The sequence below is a fragment of the Stenella coeruleoalba genome (assembly GCF_951394435.1).
Source record: "Stenella coeruleoalba genome assembly, chromosome: 1".
Classification (NCBI taxonomy): domain Eukaryota; kingdom Metazoa; phylum Chordata; class Mammalia; order Artiodactyla; family Delphinidae; genus Stenella; species Stenella coeruleoalba.
In genome coordinates this window covers 189,911,615-189,927,152 of record NC_137169.1, presented here as the reverse complement: position 1 = coordinate 189,927,152, position 15,538 = coordinate 189,911,615, and the positions used below count along the sequence as shown (strand labels likewise).

General features: G+C 45.1%; 1 protein-coding gene across 2 annotated transcripts in view; it reads left to right on the top strand.

Annotated features, from left to right (window-relative positions):
• Positions 1 to 15,538, top strand: part of UCK2 (uridine-cytidine kinase 2) — a 74,859-nt gene that overhangs the window by 44,793 nt on the left and 14,528 nt on the right. For both annotated transcript variants that reach the window (XM_079945648.1, XM_079945649.1), the window contains exons 2-3: positions 8,049 to 8,208; positions 9,037 to 9,133. In XM_079945648.1, the coding sequence (XP_079801774.1) occupies positions 8,049 to 8,208; positions 9,037 to 9,133 (257 nt within the window). The remainder of the gene's footprint in view (positions 1 to 8,048; positions 8,209 to 9,036; positions 9,134 to 15,538) is intronic.

Here is a 15,538-nt window from a genome sequence, read left to right as displayed (position 1 = left end):
ACACACACACACACACACACACACACACACACACACACACACACACACACACACACACACACAACTGAGAGCTTCCATTGTGGGGCGTTTTCATCTAGTGCTGTTTATAATCTGGTTTCCCCCTCCCAGCTGCAGCTTCCTCTATGGAGTGCTTGGCTTGCAGCACAAGTAATGTGCTAAAAGATGGGGAGGATGTTTAACTCCACTCTGACACATCAAGGTAAATACAGAGAGAGAGGCTGGCAGGTGGCACAGAGGTACCCAGTGGTCTGGGGACATTGGCCCAGGCAAAATGTTCCTCACCTCACCTTTTTTTTTTTTTGCGTTACGCGGGCCTCTCACTGTTTTGGCCTCTCCCGTTGCGGAGCACAGACTCCGGATGCGCAGGCTCAGCGGCCATGGCTCACGGGCCCAGCCACTCCGCGGCACGTGGGATCTTCCCGGACCGGGGCACGAACCCGTGTCCCCTGCATCGGCAGGCGGACTCTCAACCACTGCGCCACCAGGGAAGCCCCCTCACCTCACCTTTTAAAACTCAAAGAAATTGCTTGGCTGAGGGGATGCTTGTGGCGCCTGTGATGAATAAGGCAGCCTCTTGGCCCAGGACAGGAGAATTATTGCAGCTTTCAACAGGACATTTACACTAAGGTATACTGGGTAATGTGGGTGTTGACGTTAGGATTATTTAAGTTGAAAGAGACAGAAAACTTCAAACAACAGAGTTTAAACAAGATGATTTACCTCATTCCTATCTTAGTTCTATGATCCTTTGAGTCTGTGGCTCCTTTATTTGGCTGCTTCACTACCCTTAGTTAGCATGATATCAATCCTACAGTGTGGCTGCCTGAGCTCCAGCCATCAAGTTTTCATTCCAGCCAACAGAAAGGAGAGAGTCAAAAGGGCACCCTTATTCTTTTAGGAGATTCTAGAAGCTTCCATTTCACAATTGGTCTAACTGGTCAGAACTTAGTACAATCACAAGCTGTAAGGGAGGCTGGGAAATGTAGTCATGTGCGCAGCTGGAGGCTGAGATTTGGGTACACAGCTAGTTGTCTCTACCTGAGTATGTGATATGCTTTAGGATGGAATCAAGGCTGATGCTAAGGATGAGCAGGGCAAACTAGATTTTTGAAATTCCAGGTCTGAAGGAAAAAGAAAACTGTTGGGCCATCAATGCAGACATTTCCTGTGGTCATCCATTTAACCACATTTGAGTGAGCCCCCCAGGTGCCAAGCCCTGCCAGGCCCTGGGAATAAAAGCTGAGCTGAGTCATAACTGGTTCCTGTGTTCCAGGAACTCTTAGTTATTGTAAGGTAGCTATGCTCACCAATGCCTGTTAGTGATTGGATTGATCTGTGGCTACCTCTTGATGTCTAAGACCCTTTTTATCACATAACAACTTAGTGAGTTTCTGATTTAGATCTTATTTATTTGTGTGTGTGTGTGTGTGTATGTGGTGGTGGTATTGTAGTTGTAGCTAGGAGAACCCGTTTAGCAGTGCATGGGTTCTGGGGTCATCTATGGACCCAAGGCTGGTTGGCCTTAGAGATATTCCCGGGGAAGCATTGAGTGACACCTCCCTATTGCTTCCATATAGTTGGCTTGACCAGGAATTGAGTCAGCAGATTTGAGCTCTCTTCTGTCTCAGGGCAAATTACTGGGGCTTTGGTTTTCTCATACTTGTAAATTAGAGTTTCTGAGCTGCATGGGGAGCGACCCCAGCCCCCAAAGGTGTGATGTAATGTCTGGGGGCCGTGCTGAGCACCATATAAGGTAGTGGTGTGTTTCTTTTTTCTTTCTCTCTCTTTTTTTTTTAAATTAATTAATTTATTTTGGGCTGTGTTGGGTCTGCGTTGCAGTGTGCAGACTTCTCATTGCGGTGGCTTCTCTCGTTACAGAGCACGGGCTCTAGGCGCGCAGGCTTCAGTAGTTGTGGCTCGTGGGCTCTAGAGCGCAGGCTCAGTAGTTATGGCGCACGGGCTTAGTTGCTCCACGGCATGTGGCATCTTCCAGGACCCCAGGGCTTGAACCCATGTCCCCTGCATTGGCAGGCGGATTCTTAACCTCTGCCCCACCAGGGAAATTCCAGTGGTGTGTTTCTTACTTGATGATAGTGACAGGGAAAGCTACTTTTAAGAGTTCTCGAGGTGACTTGTACACAGTCCCAGAGTGACGGAGTTAGATGGGGTCTTCCTGCCTGAGGAGGCTAAGCATCTGGCCTCCTTACACTCTTAGCTGCTGGGTGGTGCCTTCAGGGCAGGTGTTAACTGATGCCCACAACCCATTCTGAAGGGTGGGGAGGGAGTGATGAGTCAGGTGCCTCACCTGGAGCTGGCTGACTATTTTAAGCTGCGGGCTGTGTGGTTGCTAGGTTTTCCTCCATCTCAGCAGCGCTCCCTCTGCTAATGAAGCAGCTCACTCTGAGCAGGACAGACAGCTTGATGCGATTCTTGCATGTCGGGCAGCATAGCCCTCAGCCTGTACTCTTCTGTAAGGTTGCGCATGAGAGATGCCAACCCCGTCCCCTGGGGACACACCCAGCCTGAAGCCCTCTGTGGGGCTGAGCTATGTTGCTCTGAGCTGACCAGCTTGGGCTCCATCCAGGTTATGTGTTGGGGTGGTTGGTGGTTCACCCAACAAAGAGGCCACCAGAGCTCATTTGCTCTGTTTGTTTCGTTTGTTTTCCTCATTTGGCAGTATTGGGATTGGACAAGAGGATCTTAAGGAAGATCTTGGAAGACACACACACACTAGAAATGGCACACTAAGATGGTGTCTAGGCTGTCTGAGCCACCTCCTATGTGAGAATCAATTTAGAGAATTGCTGTACTTCCTAAAGCAATGGGAAGTGTCCCCGAGAAGGGAGTCCGCCAATTGGTTAGCACATCTGGTGGACTGGCCTAATTATGAAGTCCAGTGTTGGCATGTTCTCGGAATTACAATGTGGGAAGGAATCTTAAAGTCATTGTGAGTTGTTCTCCATCACTGTAGTTGTTTGTGAGATTTAGTCCTACAGATTTTTCTTCAGAGAATTTTCTGGGCCCTCCAAATTTCTGGCTCCAAACAGCTGGATTCGTTGAGCATAATCCAAATTTAGGTTCCAAATACCTTGAGTGTGTGTGTGTGTGTGTGTGTGTGTGTGTACACTTGTAGCTTCTTTTTGATATACAAATCACTTGCCTGCCTTGAGTCACATGAAATTCTATGAAAGTTGACTTTAATGATACAGTGGGACAAAACAGTATTACGTTTCTAACCAGTTCCCTCCCTGCTCTCTGGAAATGGAGTAAATTTATAGAGAGTAGTGGGGCTGATGCCAGAGCTGCTTCAGTTTGGAATTGTGAGAAGAATTGTGCCTTTGCAGTTAGAAGATCTGTGGCTTGAGATTGGGCTCCATGACCTTGAGCAAGCCATTCAGCTTGAATGAAATCTCTAAGCTTCAGTTTTCTCATTAAGGAAAAAAAAAGATAAAATAGTGTCTTGTTGTAAAAGAATTGAGATAATATCTTCAAAATGGCACAGGAGTGAAGAAATTGTAAATGACCTTCCCTGAGTCTTCCATATGATTTCTTTTTTTCCTTTTCTAAAGCTAACCTCATTGATCTTAACTTTGTATTCAGACAGCAGCCCTAGCTGGCTTGTCGCTGTGTGTCCTGTCCCCCACCCCCTCTTCTTTTAAAATAGTGTAGTAGAAGTGGCAGGGACAGAAGACATTCTGGATACATCGCGCTACATGTGGAGATACCATGCAAAACTGAGTTTACCTCCAGCCCCACGGGTGGTACCAGTTTGCCTGGGAGGTGCAGCTGGAAGGAGGGTGGGCTCTGGGGTTGGACTCCTCGCGTTGGAATCCTGGCTCCACTGCCACTTGACTTGGGCAAGTCACTTCACCTCAGGCTTCACCGTAAGTAGAGTGGGTATAATAATAATGGCCAGCATACAAGGTTGTAATAAGTAAATGGGATGATTTAAAAATGTTGAGCCCAGTATCAGCACATAGCAAGAAACTGCCCCTTAAATGTGAACTCTTCTTATAATAATAATTATTATTTTTAATTGTGGTAAAATATACATAACATAAAATTTACCATCTTAAACCATGTTTAAGTGTACTTTTCAGTAGTGTTAAGTATATTCACATTGTTGGACACCCAATCTCCAGAACTTTTTCATCAGGTAACACTGAAACTATATCCGTAACACGGCTCCCCACTACCCTGCCTCCCCCAGCCCCTGGCAACCTCCATTCTACCTTCTGTTTCTATGAGTTTGACTACTCTACATACCTCCTGAGTGGGATCATATGGTACTTGTGGTTTTGTGACTATAATTATTTAATAAGTCTTAGCTCACCACAGCAATTGCGCTCTCTCCCATTTTTAGCATTCTACAAGCTCAGGATTGCCTGCCTTCTCCTCAAACCCTAGTCATTAGTGACTGACTTCCTTTCTTGAGGGAACAAGACACCTTGCACCTCCATTTCATCCTTTTGAAAAGGGTAGGGTTAGAGAAAAGGGAAATTAAAGTGAAGGAGACATAAAAGGAGGGCCTTCAGTAAGGAAAAAACCATTCACTCATTGCAGACGTCCTCTGTAGGACTTCTTCCTTCTGATTGTGTGAAGATTCAAACCTAAGCACCAGTAGAGGCAATGAACCCCTCCCCAAGTATCTGTCGCCCCGATTTAACAGTTTTAACAAGTTCCAGAAAGAAGAAAATACTAGAAAAATCTAAATTAACCTAGAGGCAAGTGTTTCTTTGTTTGTTCATGCAGTGGTGTTTATCTCCTGAGTGATAAAAGGGTTTCTTCGGCTTGGAACTTCTGACTACCTTTTTTTTTTTCTTTTGAAGCATAGTTGACTTACAGTGTCGTGTTAGTTCCAGGTGTGCAGCAAAGTGATTCACTTATACATATATCTATATCTATTTTTCAGATTCTTTTCCATTATAGGTATTACAAGGTATTGAATATATATAGTTGCTTGTGCTATACAGTAAATCCTTGTCATTTGTCTATTTTATATGTAGTAGTGTATATATGTAAACCCCAAATTTATCCCACCCCCCACTTCTGACTACTTTTTTAAAAAAATAAATTTATTTATTTTATTTATATTTGTTTTGGGCTGCATTGGGTCTTTGTTGTTGCGCGTAGGCTTTCTCTAGTTGTGGCGAGTGGGAACTACTCTTCATTGTGCATGCGGGCTTCTCATCGTGGTGGCTTTTCTTGTTGCAGAGCATGGGCTTTAGGCACACGGGCTTCAGTAGTTGTGGCATGCGGGCTCAGTAGTTGTGGCTCGCAGGCTCTAGAGCGCAGGCTCAGTAGCTGTGGCTCACGGGCTTAGTTGCTCCACGGCATGTGGGATCTTCCCGGACCAGGGATCAAACCCGTGTCCCCTGCATTGGCAGGCGGATTCTTAACCACTGCGCCACGAGGGAAGTCCCTGACTACTTTTAAGTTGAAGAGGAAAGGAACCAGGATTGTATGACTGTAGCCAAGTCCTTTAATTTGGTGTCCACATCTGTGAAGGGTAACACTTGTGACTTCTGGGGGTAGCTGTAACGGAGCACTTGGCCTAGGGCCTGACACCTAACCAATAATCAGTTAAAATGTTAGCAGTTGGTGGTGGTGGTATGTTTGTGGAAAGAACGATCACCAGCTCAGTCCTTGAAAACATAGAGCTGAGACAAGCAGCTGCGGACCAACAAAACAGCCATCTTTACCCTCTTTTTGTTTGTTTGCTTTGTTTTGGCCACGCCACGTGGCTTTCAGGATCTTAGTTTCCCGACCAGGGATCGAACCCAGGCCCCGGCAGTGAAAGTGCTGAGTCCTAACTACTGGACCACCAGGAAATTCCCCAGCCATCCTTACTCTTGTTAGAGAGGGTGATGAGCACTAACGTTCTAGAATTGTACCTATTGTATGTTCATTAACCAATTTTATTGGCCATTGGATAGGTTCTGTCCTAGGTTGTGCCTGGGTTAAGGGAAATGATGGTTTATCTGTGAAATTAAGTAGTGTAACTTCCTTATATGCTTTTCTGGCAGTGGTGGGATTACTATTCTTCTTAAAAAAACACATATTTAATGTGTTTTAGCTACAAATAAAAAAATACCATTATTTGAATAACCTGATAGATTATATATATCTGGCTCCATGAATCCCTCTTTTCACTTTTGTTCTTTGGACTTCTGGAAGGAGTTCTATCTACTAGTGAAGGCTGCAGGTATAAAAGTTGCCCTGTCATAGCCTTGAGCTAGGAAAAGGAAATTATGGGCCTATACATGTTTAAAAACTTAAACAGGTTTTGATTGCATAGAACCTTTGATTCTGTTGTAGCATTTTCATTTTTGAATGTAGTTTAAGTCATGTGCAAGCTTTATACCTTCCTGTGATTCCTTTTTTTTCTTTCTTTTGGCACATCTGTAGTTCCAAAAATCCTAAGTAGTTTTAAATGCTTTTTTGTGTGTTAATATGCAAAAGTGTCATAAAAGTAAAATAATTTTCTAATAATTAACAGTTGAGTCAAAATATTTTTCCCCGGGCTTCCCTGGTGGCGCAGTGGTTGAGAGTCTGCCTGCCGATGCAGGGGACACGGGTTCATGCCCCGGTCCGGGAAGATCCCACATGGCGCGGAGCAGCTAGGCCCGTGAGCCATGGCCGCTGAGCCTGCGCGTCCGGAGCCTGTGCTCCACAATGGGAGAGGCCACAACAGTGAGAGGCCCGCGTACCGCAAAAAAAAAAAAAATTTCCCCCACAGATCCTTATAATATGGCAGTGTGTTTCACCACGTGTACAACAGGACATATTGTGCAAAATAGTTTTTTTTTTTTAACAACTTTATTGGAGTATAATTCAAAATAGTTTTAGTTTGCACTGGCTAGTACAACAGGAATGACCAGTTTTCCTTATGCTTGGACAAATCAAATACATTCTTCATAAGAACTTTGAAAAGTTTCCTGGTTTTTCCCTGTAAAATCAGTTGGTAAAATAAGTTCAATAGTAAGACTTCTAAGGCTGAGCCCAAGAAACCTCTAACTGCTCATTTTTTCATCGCTTGTAATTAGGTCAACCAGTTCCATAGGGGGCTTGAGTTACAGCTTCTAGAGGTTTTGTAATGTAGACATTCTTATTTTTCAATTAATCTTTGTATCAAATGAAAAAAAAAGAAAAGAGTTATTTGGTAAATACAATCTTTCACTATCTCATTCTTTGGAATGCGCTTGCTTTTATACTTTTCCTTTTACAAAGAGCGTATGTTATTGGAGAGAAAAGGAGTCAGATATGTGTATTACTAGCAACACAATACAAAGCATGTAGGTTTGAGTTCATCTGGAACTGGCATCCCTACTCTTAGTTGGGATACCCCTAGGTTGTTTCAGGTATTGGTGATGTTTATGTCTCCAGCTCTAAAAGCGGGGGCACACATCTGTGACAAGGCTGTCTGGGGTACTATGAGGGCAGTGATGTCCACGGCTCTGGACCAGAGCAAAAGAAACCAACAGAAGCAGGATGGAAACCATGACCTTGGCCTTACTGCCAACCAGCCAGGCTCTCTGCTATGAGATTCCTTTGACATAAAGAGATGTGCAGGGGCTGTGAGATGTCTAGCAAATGCCCAGGCACTTCATGACCCAGAGGCCCTTGGGCCCATCAGCACAGCCTCAATGTGCCCTTTCCCCACTTTCTGCTGTCTTTTTTGTGTATCTATACCAGGGTGCAAGCCAGGAAGAATAAAATAGTGTCACCTTTTATTAGTAGCTTTGGGAAAGGCTTTATGGAAGAGGAGTTAGAGATTACGGCCCTCCTTCCCCTGCCTTCACTGTGGATACCTGAGTGTAGTAAATTGTGTTAAGGAAAGAGAGGAAGAGACTTTTGGGGCCCCCGAATTCCTTCTCAGCAGACGTTTCCTCCCTTCCCCTAATGCATCATCCAAGATATGGTAGCCTTTGGGTTCTTCTTTCCAAAGGCCCCCTTGCTCAGGGCGCACACATCAGCTCAGTGACTGGACCTCCCTTATTCCGTGGTGTTCCCTTCTTTCCTTACAGTCTTCCGTTTGTGCTAAGATTGTGCAGCTCCTGGGACAGAATGAGGTGGATTATCGCCAGAAGCAGGTGGTCATCCTGAGCCAGGATAGCTTCTACCGTGTCCTCACTTCAGAGCAGAAGGCCAAAGCCTTGAAGGGCCAGTTCAATTTTGATCACCCGGGTGAGTCGGGGCATTGAAGGGGCGTTGCGGGGGGATCGGTTGAAGAAGTTACTTAACCTCTCTGTTTCCCATCCATAAAATGGAGGACTGTTAGGTACCTTGCGGGGTTGCGGTGGGGCTTATAGGAAAGAAGCGCTTTGCAACGCATCCTCTGGTGCTTGGCGCCTTAAATACTGATCGAATCTGTGTCTGAACAAGGGCGACTCTTGGAGAAGCCTATTCCTCAGGGTGGGCCAGACACAGGCTAGCGCACACACAGCTGGTTCGCCCGCCTCCTGCTCTGCAGCAGCCTGTGTCACACCCTCCCGCCAGCACCCAGCACGTGCGTGTACATGGCTCGTGTGTTAAACTCACCGACTGGCAGAGAGTGGGGTGGAGGGTCCAGGATGGCTGCCTGAATGTCTTTGGCCCTGACAGTCCCAGATGAGCACACTGCCCCTTCAGCTGGTTTGGAGTTCTTATAACTGTGAGAGTCAAAACTTGGTGTGATGCCTGCTGCAGTGCCCTAGTTGTGAGTATGCTTTCCAGGTTATCATATGCTGCTGGATTTAGAGGGAGGACAGAGATGTCTGAGGCCAGAGACGGAATGGCAAGCCAAAAAAAAAAAAGAATCCACTTTTCAGAACTCATTTATACACTTTGGTTTGAGATGCAGGGAATTGGCATTCTGCTTTAGGTAGATATCTGGCTTTTTTGTGGGGAGGGGATGCTTCTCTAGGGTGTGATACACGTATGTGAAATAATAGGTTTCTAGGGATGCCCTGTTCATCACTATAGGAGAAATCATTTTACAATTAAGAAACATCTTAATAGTTTGATTTCCTTCAGATGCCTTTGACAATGAACTCATCTTCAAGACACTCAAAGAAATCACCGAAGGGAAAACAGTCCAGATTCCTGTGTATGACTTTGTCTCCCATTCCCGGTAAGTGAGCTGCTCTGGGCTGGGGATTGTTACCTGTTGCTCCCCAGAGGGTCCCCAGAAGTTCCAGGCTTCTTCACGCCGCCCCCATGTGTCTGGTGCCCAGTGCAGCCTGTCAGTGACAGGGCGGTGGCGTCAGCATACCTGTAGGTGCACGGGGTCAGGAATTCATCCAGGTGCTTCCTGGAACAGTCCCATCGTGATCATCATGCTTTGTTAACTCTGAAGGGATAGATTTGTGAATTTGGACTCAGGTGAGGGACTGCACATTCGTCCTCATCCACATGCCCAAGCTGTTGTTCCTGGAACAAATGCAAGGGGGTGTGGTAGAGGAAAAACAGGAAGAAGAAGAAAAGAAACTGTTCTTTCTGCTCTCCTGGATTACTTGGGATCGAGCTGTGTGGGGAGGTGTGAGGGCACTGGGGTCACCAAAGACTAGACCCACCAGAGAGCTTCTCAATCACGTCAGACCTGTCCTTTCCATTTGTCGATTCTCATGCTCCTGATAGAATAGCAGAGTGGCTTGACCTCCATCACAGCCTCCTTCCCTCTTGAGTGGTGGGAAGGGGCTTCTGGAGGACTTCCCTCCTGCTAGCCAGACCCCAAGCTCTTGCAGAGCTACACAGAGCTCTTTGCTCACTTTGTCTCCTTCGGGGGACCTCCCAGGCACATTCGACACTCGTAAATGTTGTGTCACATCACGTGTAGCTCCTTAGTAGTGGCTCAGTAAGTGCTGTTTTTAGCTCTGGGATCTTTTGAAAGTTTCTCCCTCCCGCTTTTCATTTTCCTTCTTGGTTTCTTTATCCCACTCTCTCTTGAGTTGATTTTTTAAAAATGGGAAATTAGATTTCATACCAAATATTTCTATAATTAGAAACAAATGTTTCTATCATTAAAATGTTTCTACTACCAAATGTTTACTACCAAATGTTTCTATAATTAAAAGCCCAATCTTCATCTCCCTGTGTGTTCCTTTAGGACAATCTCAGCCTTTAATGCAGTTAGCTCACATGTTCTGTGCTCTTCTCATGAACTTTCTCAGAACTTGAGGGTGTGGCAAAGATTGGGTTGGAGGAGGAGGAAAGAGCACATTGTGATGGAAAGCCGGGCTGCTTTGGTTCTCACCTTCATCCCTCACCAGCAGCTCTTGAAGTACTTCCTACTGTGGACCCGATTCTGCTGTGCAGGACATTCAGAGAACAAGATATGCCTCCTATATCAAACCTCTCCAGACTATGCAGGAATAAAGGGGCGCTTAGAATAGGGAACTGGAGCTAACATGAATAACGAGGGGGCTGGGAGAGCAAAGATCTGGGAGGCCGCAGCCGGAGAATCAGAGAAATTCGTCCCCAATGGTGGCAGCCTGAGCTGCCATCTGGAGAAGAAGCTAGGTTCGTGCAAAGTCCAAGAATCCGCTGCATCCATCCGGGCCCACAGCCTCTGAATGGGAACTTATGGAGTGTCTGCAGTTTCCTTGTCTAGCTTTATGGTCTCCTAAAAATTACAGCTTTTGTTTCACTTTCATCTTCTTTTTTAATTTAATTTTAAACCTTTATTTTATTCAAGTATAGTTGATTTACAGTGTTGTGGTAATCACTTTCATCTTCTGAGTTTCCCATTGGTAAAGTAGCTGGGACCATGTAGGGAAAGGGATTCTGGGAATTGTAGTTTCTAGCCTTGGGGGAGTGGTGGTGATTTCAAGTTGACAAGAGACAGTCTAGCCCACCACCTCTCAGGGCCTGGGCAGGGTACTGCTACAGAATTACAGTGCAGCCTGACGACTGAGGCAAGGAGATGTGGAGCAGTAGGAGGGAGGAAGGGCTGGAGTATTTAGTGCAGGTTGTGTAAAGGAGATGATATTTAAGCTGTGCATTGGAAAGCATGAGAAGCTGTTGGGAAAGGGATTTCCAAGGTGATGGGTAGGTAGACATTTCAGGGGCCAGCTTGGTGGGGGATTGCAGTAGGTTAGGTGTGGAGGGATGGGGGTCAGTGTGTGGGAGGAGCGGCGGGAGGTGGAGAGGCTGGGAGGCAGGCAGGCCTCAGATCAGGAAGGACCATGGATGGACCCCAGGGCCAGAGGATAAACGTGTTGGCAGTAGGGAGCCATAGATGGCAGTTATGTAGGAATGGAGAGGTCAGTCTTGTGGCAGGAACGAGGATTCACAATGCTGTTTAGGAAGCCGTTGGAGTGGCCCAGGTGAGAGACTGATACAGGCCCGATGGAAGGGAGTGGAGTGAGGGCAGTTGGCAGGAGTCAGGGCCTGACCAGTGTAGTCGGGGGGCAGGGGGTGAAGATGAGTACCTTGTGCAGCCCGAGCTCCATCAAGTTCACGTATTTACAAAAAAAAACCCTGCAGAGTTGCCCGTCCAGATGTGTTTGACTTTTTTCTCCCGATTCCCCTCTCATACCTTTTATTTTAAAATCCTGTTCTTTAGTGGCCCAGCGCCCATCTCTTGCATGAAGCTTTGTGACCACCTAAGACCACAGCAGTCCCCCCCAACTCTTAAGAGCCACTTGTGAGGGACCCAGCTGTCCAGGGTTAACTGATCCCATCCCAGCCATGGGTCTTTCTTGGTGACCACAAACAAATGTTGGGCTACAACTGAGAAGTCACCTATTCTCTGTAAATACCTTTCTCTGGTCTTCCCCTTCTTTATCATAAGGAATGATTGTCAAATGAGAAGGTTGGGCTAGGTAATCCCAAATTTGGTAATCCCAAATGCTCTAATACTCCAGGTTTATGTGAACCTCCCAGCCCATCTCTAAACTCCTAAACAGAATATTGCACCATAGGTTCCTGGCGCATCCTGGGCTAGTAGGTGCTCAATAAATGTTGTTTTTAGCTCTAGGCTATTTCTAAATGTTCTCCCACCTAGACCTACATGTGGACTTGGGGAGTGATTGATTTCAACTTTTGGGGACACCACCCACAGAGCAGGCAGTTTGGTTCTCCTTACTGTCCCAGGATTGAAGAGGCATGACTGTTGAGTTGGAAAACCACCTGTTCCTTTTTAGTGTTTATCAGTTAGGCAAGCTGATCAGCACTGCCAGACAGTGTCAGTCTGGGTAAATTAGCACGGTCATTGCACTCACTCTGTGTATTCCAGATGGAACCCTAGGAATCCCACACACGTTTCGTTTCCCGGCAGAGCCTTTCTGCCCTCTTCTTGGCCCAGGGCAGCTGCCTAGAGTGACTCATTATTTCACTCACTCATTGATCCTTTTTTCTATCCATCTTGCTTCTGAACTCTGCCCAGTTTGGTTCCTTATCCTAAACCACAATGAGCACCCTGTTTTCCAGTACCTGACATTCTTCTAGGGTTGGCGTGTCTCAACCCTGGCTGCACAGTAGACATACCTGGGAGCTTTTTTAAAAAAGGGCTGAAATCTTGTCATTTGCGGCAACGTGGGTGGACTTAGAGGGTATTATGCTAAGTGAAATCAGTCAGACAGAGAAAGACAAATACTCTATGATTTCATGTATTATGTGGAATCTAAAAACAAATGAACAAACAAGAAAACAGAAACAGTGTCATAGATACAGAGAACAAACGGGTGGTTGCCAGAGGGGAAGGGGGGGGTAAGGGAAGAAGAAATGGTGAGGGAGATTAGGAGGTACAGACTTCCAGCTACGAAATAAATGAATCACAGGTATGAAGTGTACGGTGTGGGGAATATACTCAATAATAATAATGTAATATCTTTGTGTGGTGACAGATGACAACTAGACTTAGCATGGTAATGATTTGGAAATGTATAGAAATATGAAATCACTGTGTTGTGTACCAGCAACTAACGTAGTATTGTATGTCAATTATACTTCAAAAAACAAATTCATAGAAAAAGAGATCAAACTTATTGATACCAGTGTGGGGAGTTTGAGGAGGTGGGGAAATGGGGAGATGGGCTTGCAGGGGGAGGGAGAACTAGATAATCAAAAGGTACATACTCTAGTTATCAGATAAATAAGTACTAGGGATGTAACGTACAACATGATAAAGATAATCACTGTTGTACGTTATATATGAAAGTTAAGAGACTAAATCCTGAGTTCCTTCACAAAGTTTTCTATTTCTTTAATATTTCTTTTAATGTTTCTTTAAATATTTCATTTATATGAGATGACAGATGTTCACTGAACATTATTACCATTGTTGTGGTAATCATTTCATGATGTATGTAAGTCAAATCATTATGTTGTACACCTTAAACTTACACAGTGCTTGATGTCAATTATATCTCAATGAAACTGGGAGAAGAAAATGTACATTTTTAAAAAAAAGAAAAAATTAAAAATAATGTATCAAATATGGAAAAAGAACAAACATTGCTTCTAGAAACGGAAAACATAACGGCACATTTTTAAAACTCAGTAGACGTATTTAGCAGCAAAATGGACCTAAAAAAACCCAATTCAAACACTAGGGGATTCATCTGAAGAAATCATTCATTAATGCATTAAGGAAAGAAGAAGACAGAAAAAAACCAGAAAAGAGATTAAGAGACATAAAAGACAGTGAAAAGACCTGAAAAATATTTAATCAGGAGGAAAGGAAAGAGAATAAAGGCAATATCTGAAGAGACAGTAGCTTAATTTTCCCAGAACTAATGAAACTCACTAAATCCATAGATTCAAGAAACGCAACAAATTCCCAAGCAGGATAAATAAAAAGAAATACACAAGTGAGTTCTACTCTTTGGAATTGGTTAATATTCCATTGTGGCCTAACAGTTAATTTTTGTGCCTGCTGCAGTTGTATTTCAAAGTTTTGTACAAAGTTGTGTGCACGCACAAACACATACATGATTGCTAATTGTGTTATTCATACTTTCCATTTCCTTCTTTATTGCTATTTCATCTGTCAGTTTCTAAAATACAGAAGTCAGGCATCTCTCCAATACCAACGTGGATGCAGTTTCTCCTGGTATTTTTATCCGCTCAATATACTTCGAACCTCTGCTGTTAAGTAAATAAAGTTTCATGACTTTAAAAAAAAAGAAAAAAGAAAAGAAATACCTGGGGAGCTTTTGAAAAATATCGATGCTCTAGCTCCACCCCAGACTAATGAAGTCAGAGCCCCAGGGGAGTCGGGTCCAGGTATAAATATTTTTAAAAGCTCCCCAGATGATTCTGTGTGCATCTAGAGTTAATACCGCCATCCTAGAGAGTCTCCTAATTGCACTAACCTGGTGCTTTTCTGCTGTCTTTCATGCTCCATATTCTGCCACCTTGGTAGTTGCTCCAACAGTGCTGCCTTAGAATTTAGACAAGAACCCAGGGGACTGAGCCAATAAAGAATCAAAGCATGTTTATGGGAGGGAAGTCCCTACTCAGTGGCCAGCTGCTGCTGACTTCACTGTGTTTGCACAGATAAAACCTATAATCTTAAGGAACTTTTGAAATAACTGTGTGGTTTTCTTCACAAACGTCTGCTAGTTAGGGTGAGTGGTAAACCTTGCAGTGGCGTCATTACTTCCCTTTTCGTGAATTTTGAGGTGAAGTGCAAGGTGGTTTTCCGACAGAAGTGAAAGACAAGATTGCAGTGAAAGTTGAGACAGGGCAGAGCTGGACCCCCAGTTATCCATTTGGTTTCACTCCCCTGGCTTTTGAAAAGTCGTGTTTACAGTAGTATCTGCCTTCGGCTTCCCAATCCTGTGGGGAGATGGATGAGGTAATGTATGTCCCTGCTTTATTTATTTATTTTTATTTATTTATTTATTTTGCGGTACGCGGGCCTCTCACTGCCGTGGTCCCTCCCGTTGCGGAGCACAGGCTCCGGACGCGCAGGCTCCGCGGCCATGGCTCACGGGCCCAGCTGCTCCGCGGCATGTGGGATCTTCCTGGACCAGGGCACGAACCCGTGTCCCCTGCATCGGCAGGCAGACTCTCAACCACTGCGCCACCAGGGAAGCCCGTCCCTGCTTTATTGATAAGGAAGACAGTTGTAGGAGCTGGGCAGAGCCAACCCTGGCAGGACTGGGACTCTTTCCTTCCACAGAAATCCTTTCCCCTTCCCACCCTCTTACCTAAAGTTTTCTTTTCCCCTCCCTCCCTCTGCCCCTTCCTTCTTCCTCCCAGTTGCCTCAGCACTGGGGGAGGGGGTGGACTTGTTGGGAGAAAACTGTGAGTTTCTGTTTTTGAAAGTTCAGAGTGTTAGGTTCCATAAATGCCAGGACTGAGAGCATTCCTGGAGACGCCTTCGGAGGGGGAAAAAAAAAGTGATCACATCTTCTTTTGTCTGTCTTTATTCTTCATTCAACAGCAGGTTTTTTTTGTTTTTTTGACCGCGCTGTGTGGCATGTGGGATCTTAGTTCCCCGCCCAGGGACCGAACCTGCGTGTCCTGCATTGGAAGCGCAGAGTCTTAACCACTGGACCGCCAGGGAGGTCCCAACAGCAGGTTTTTT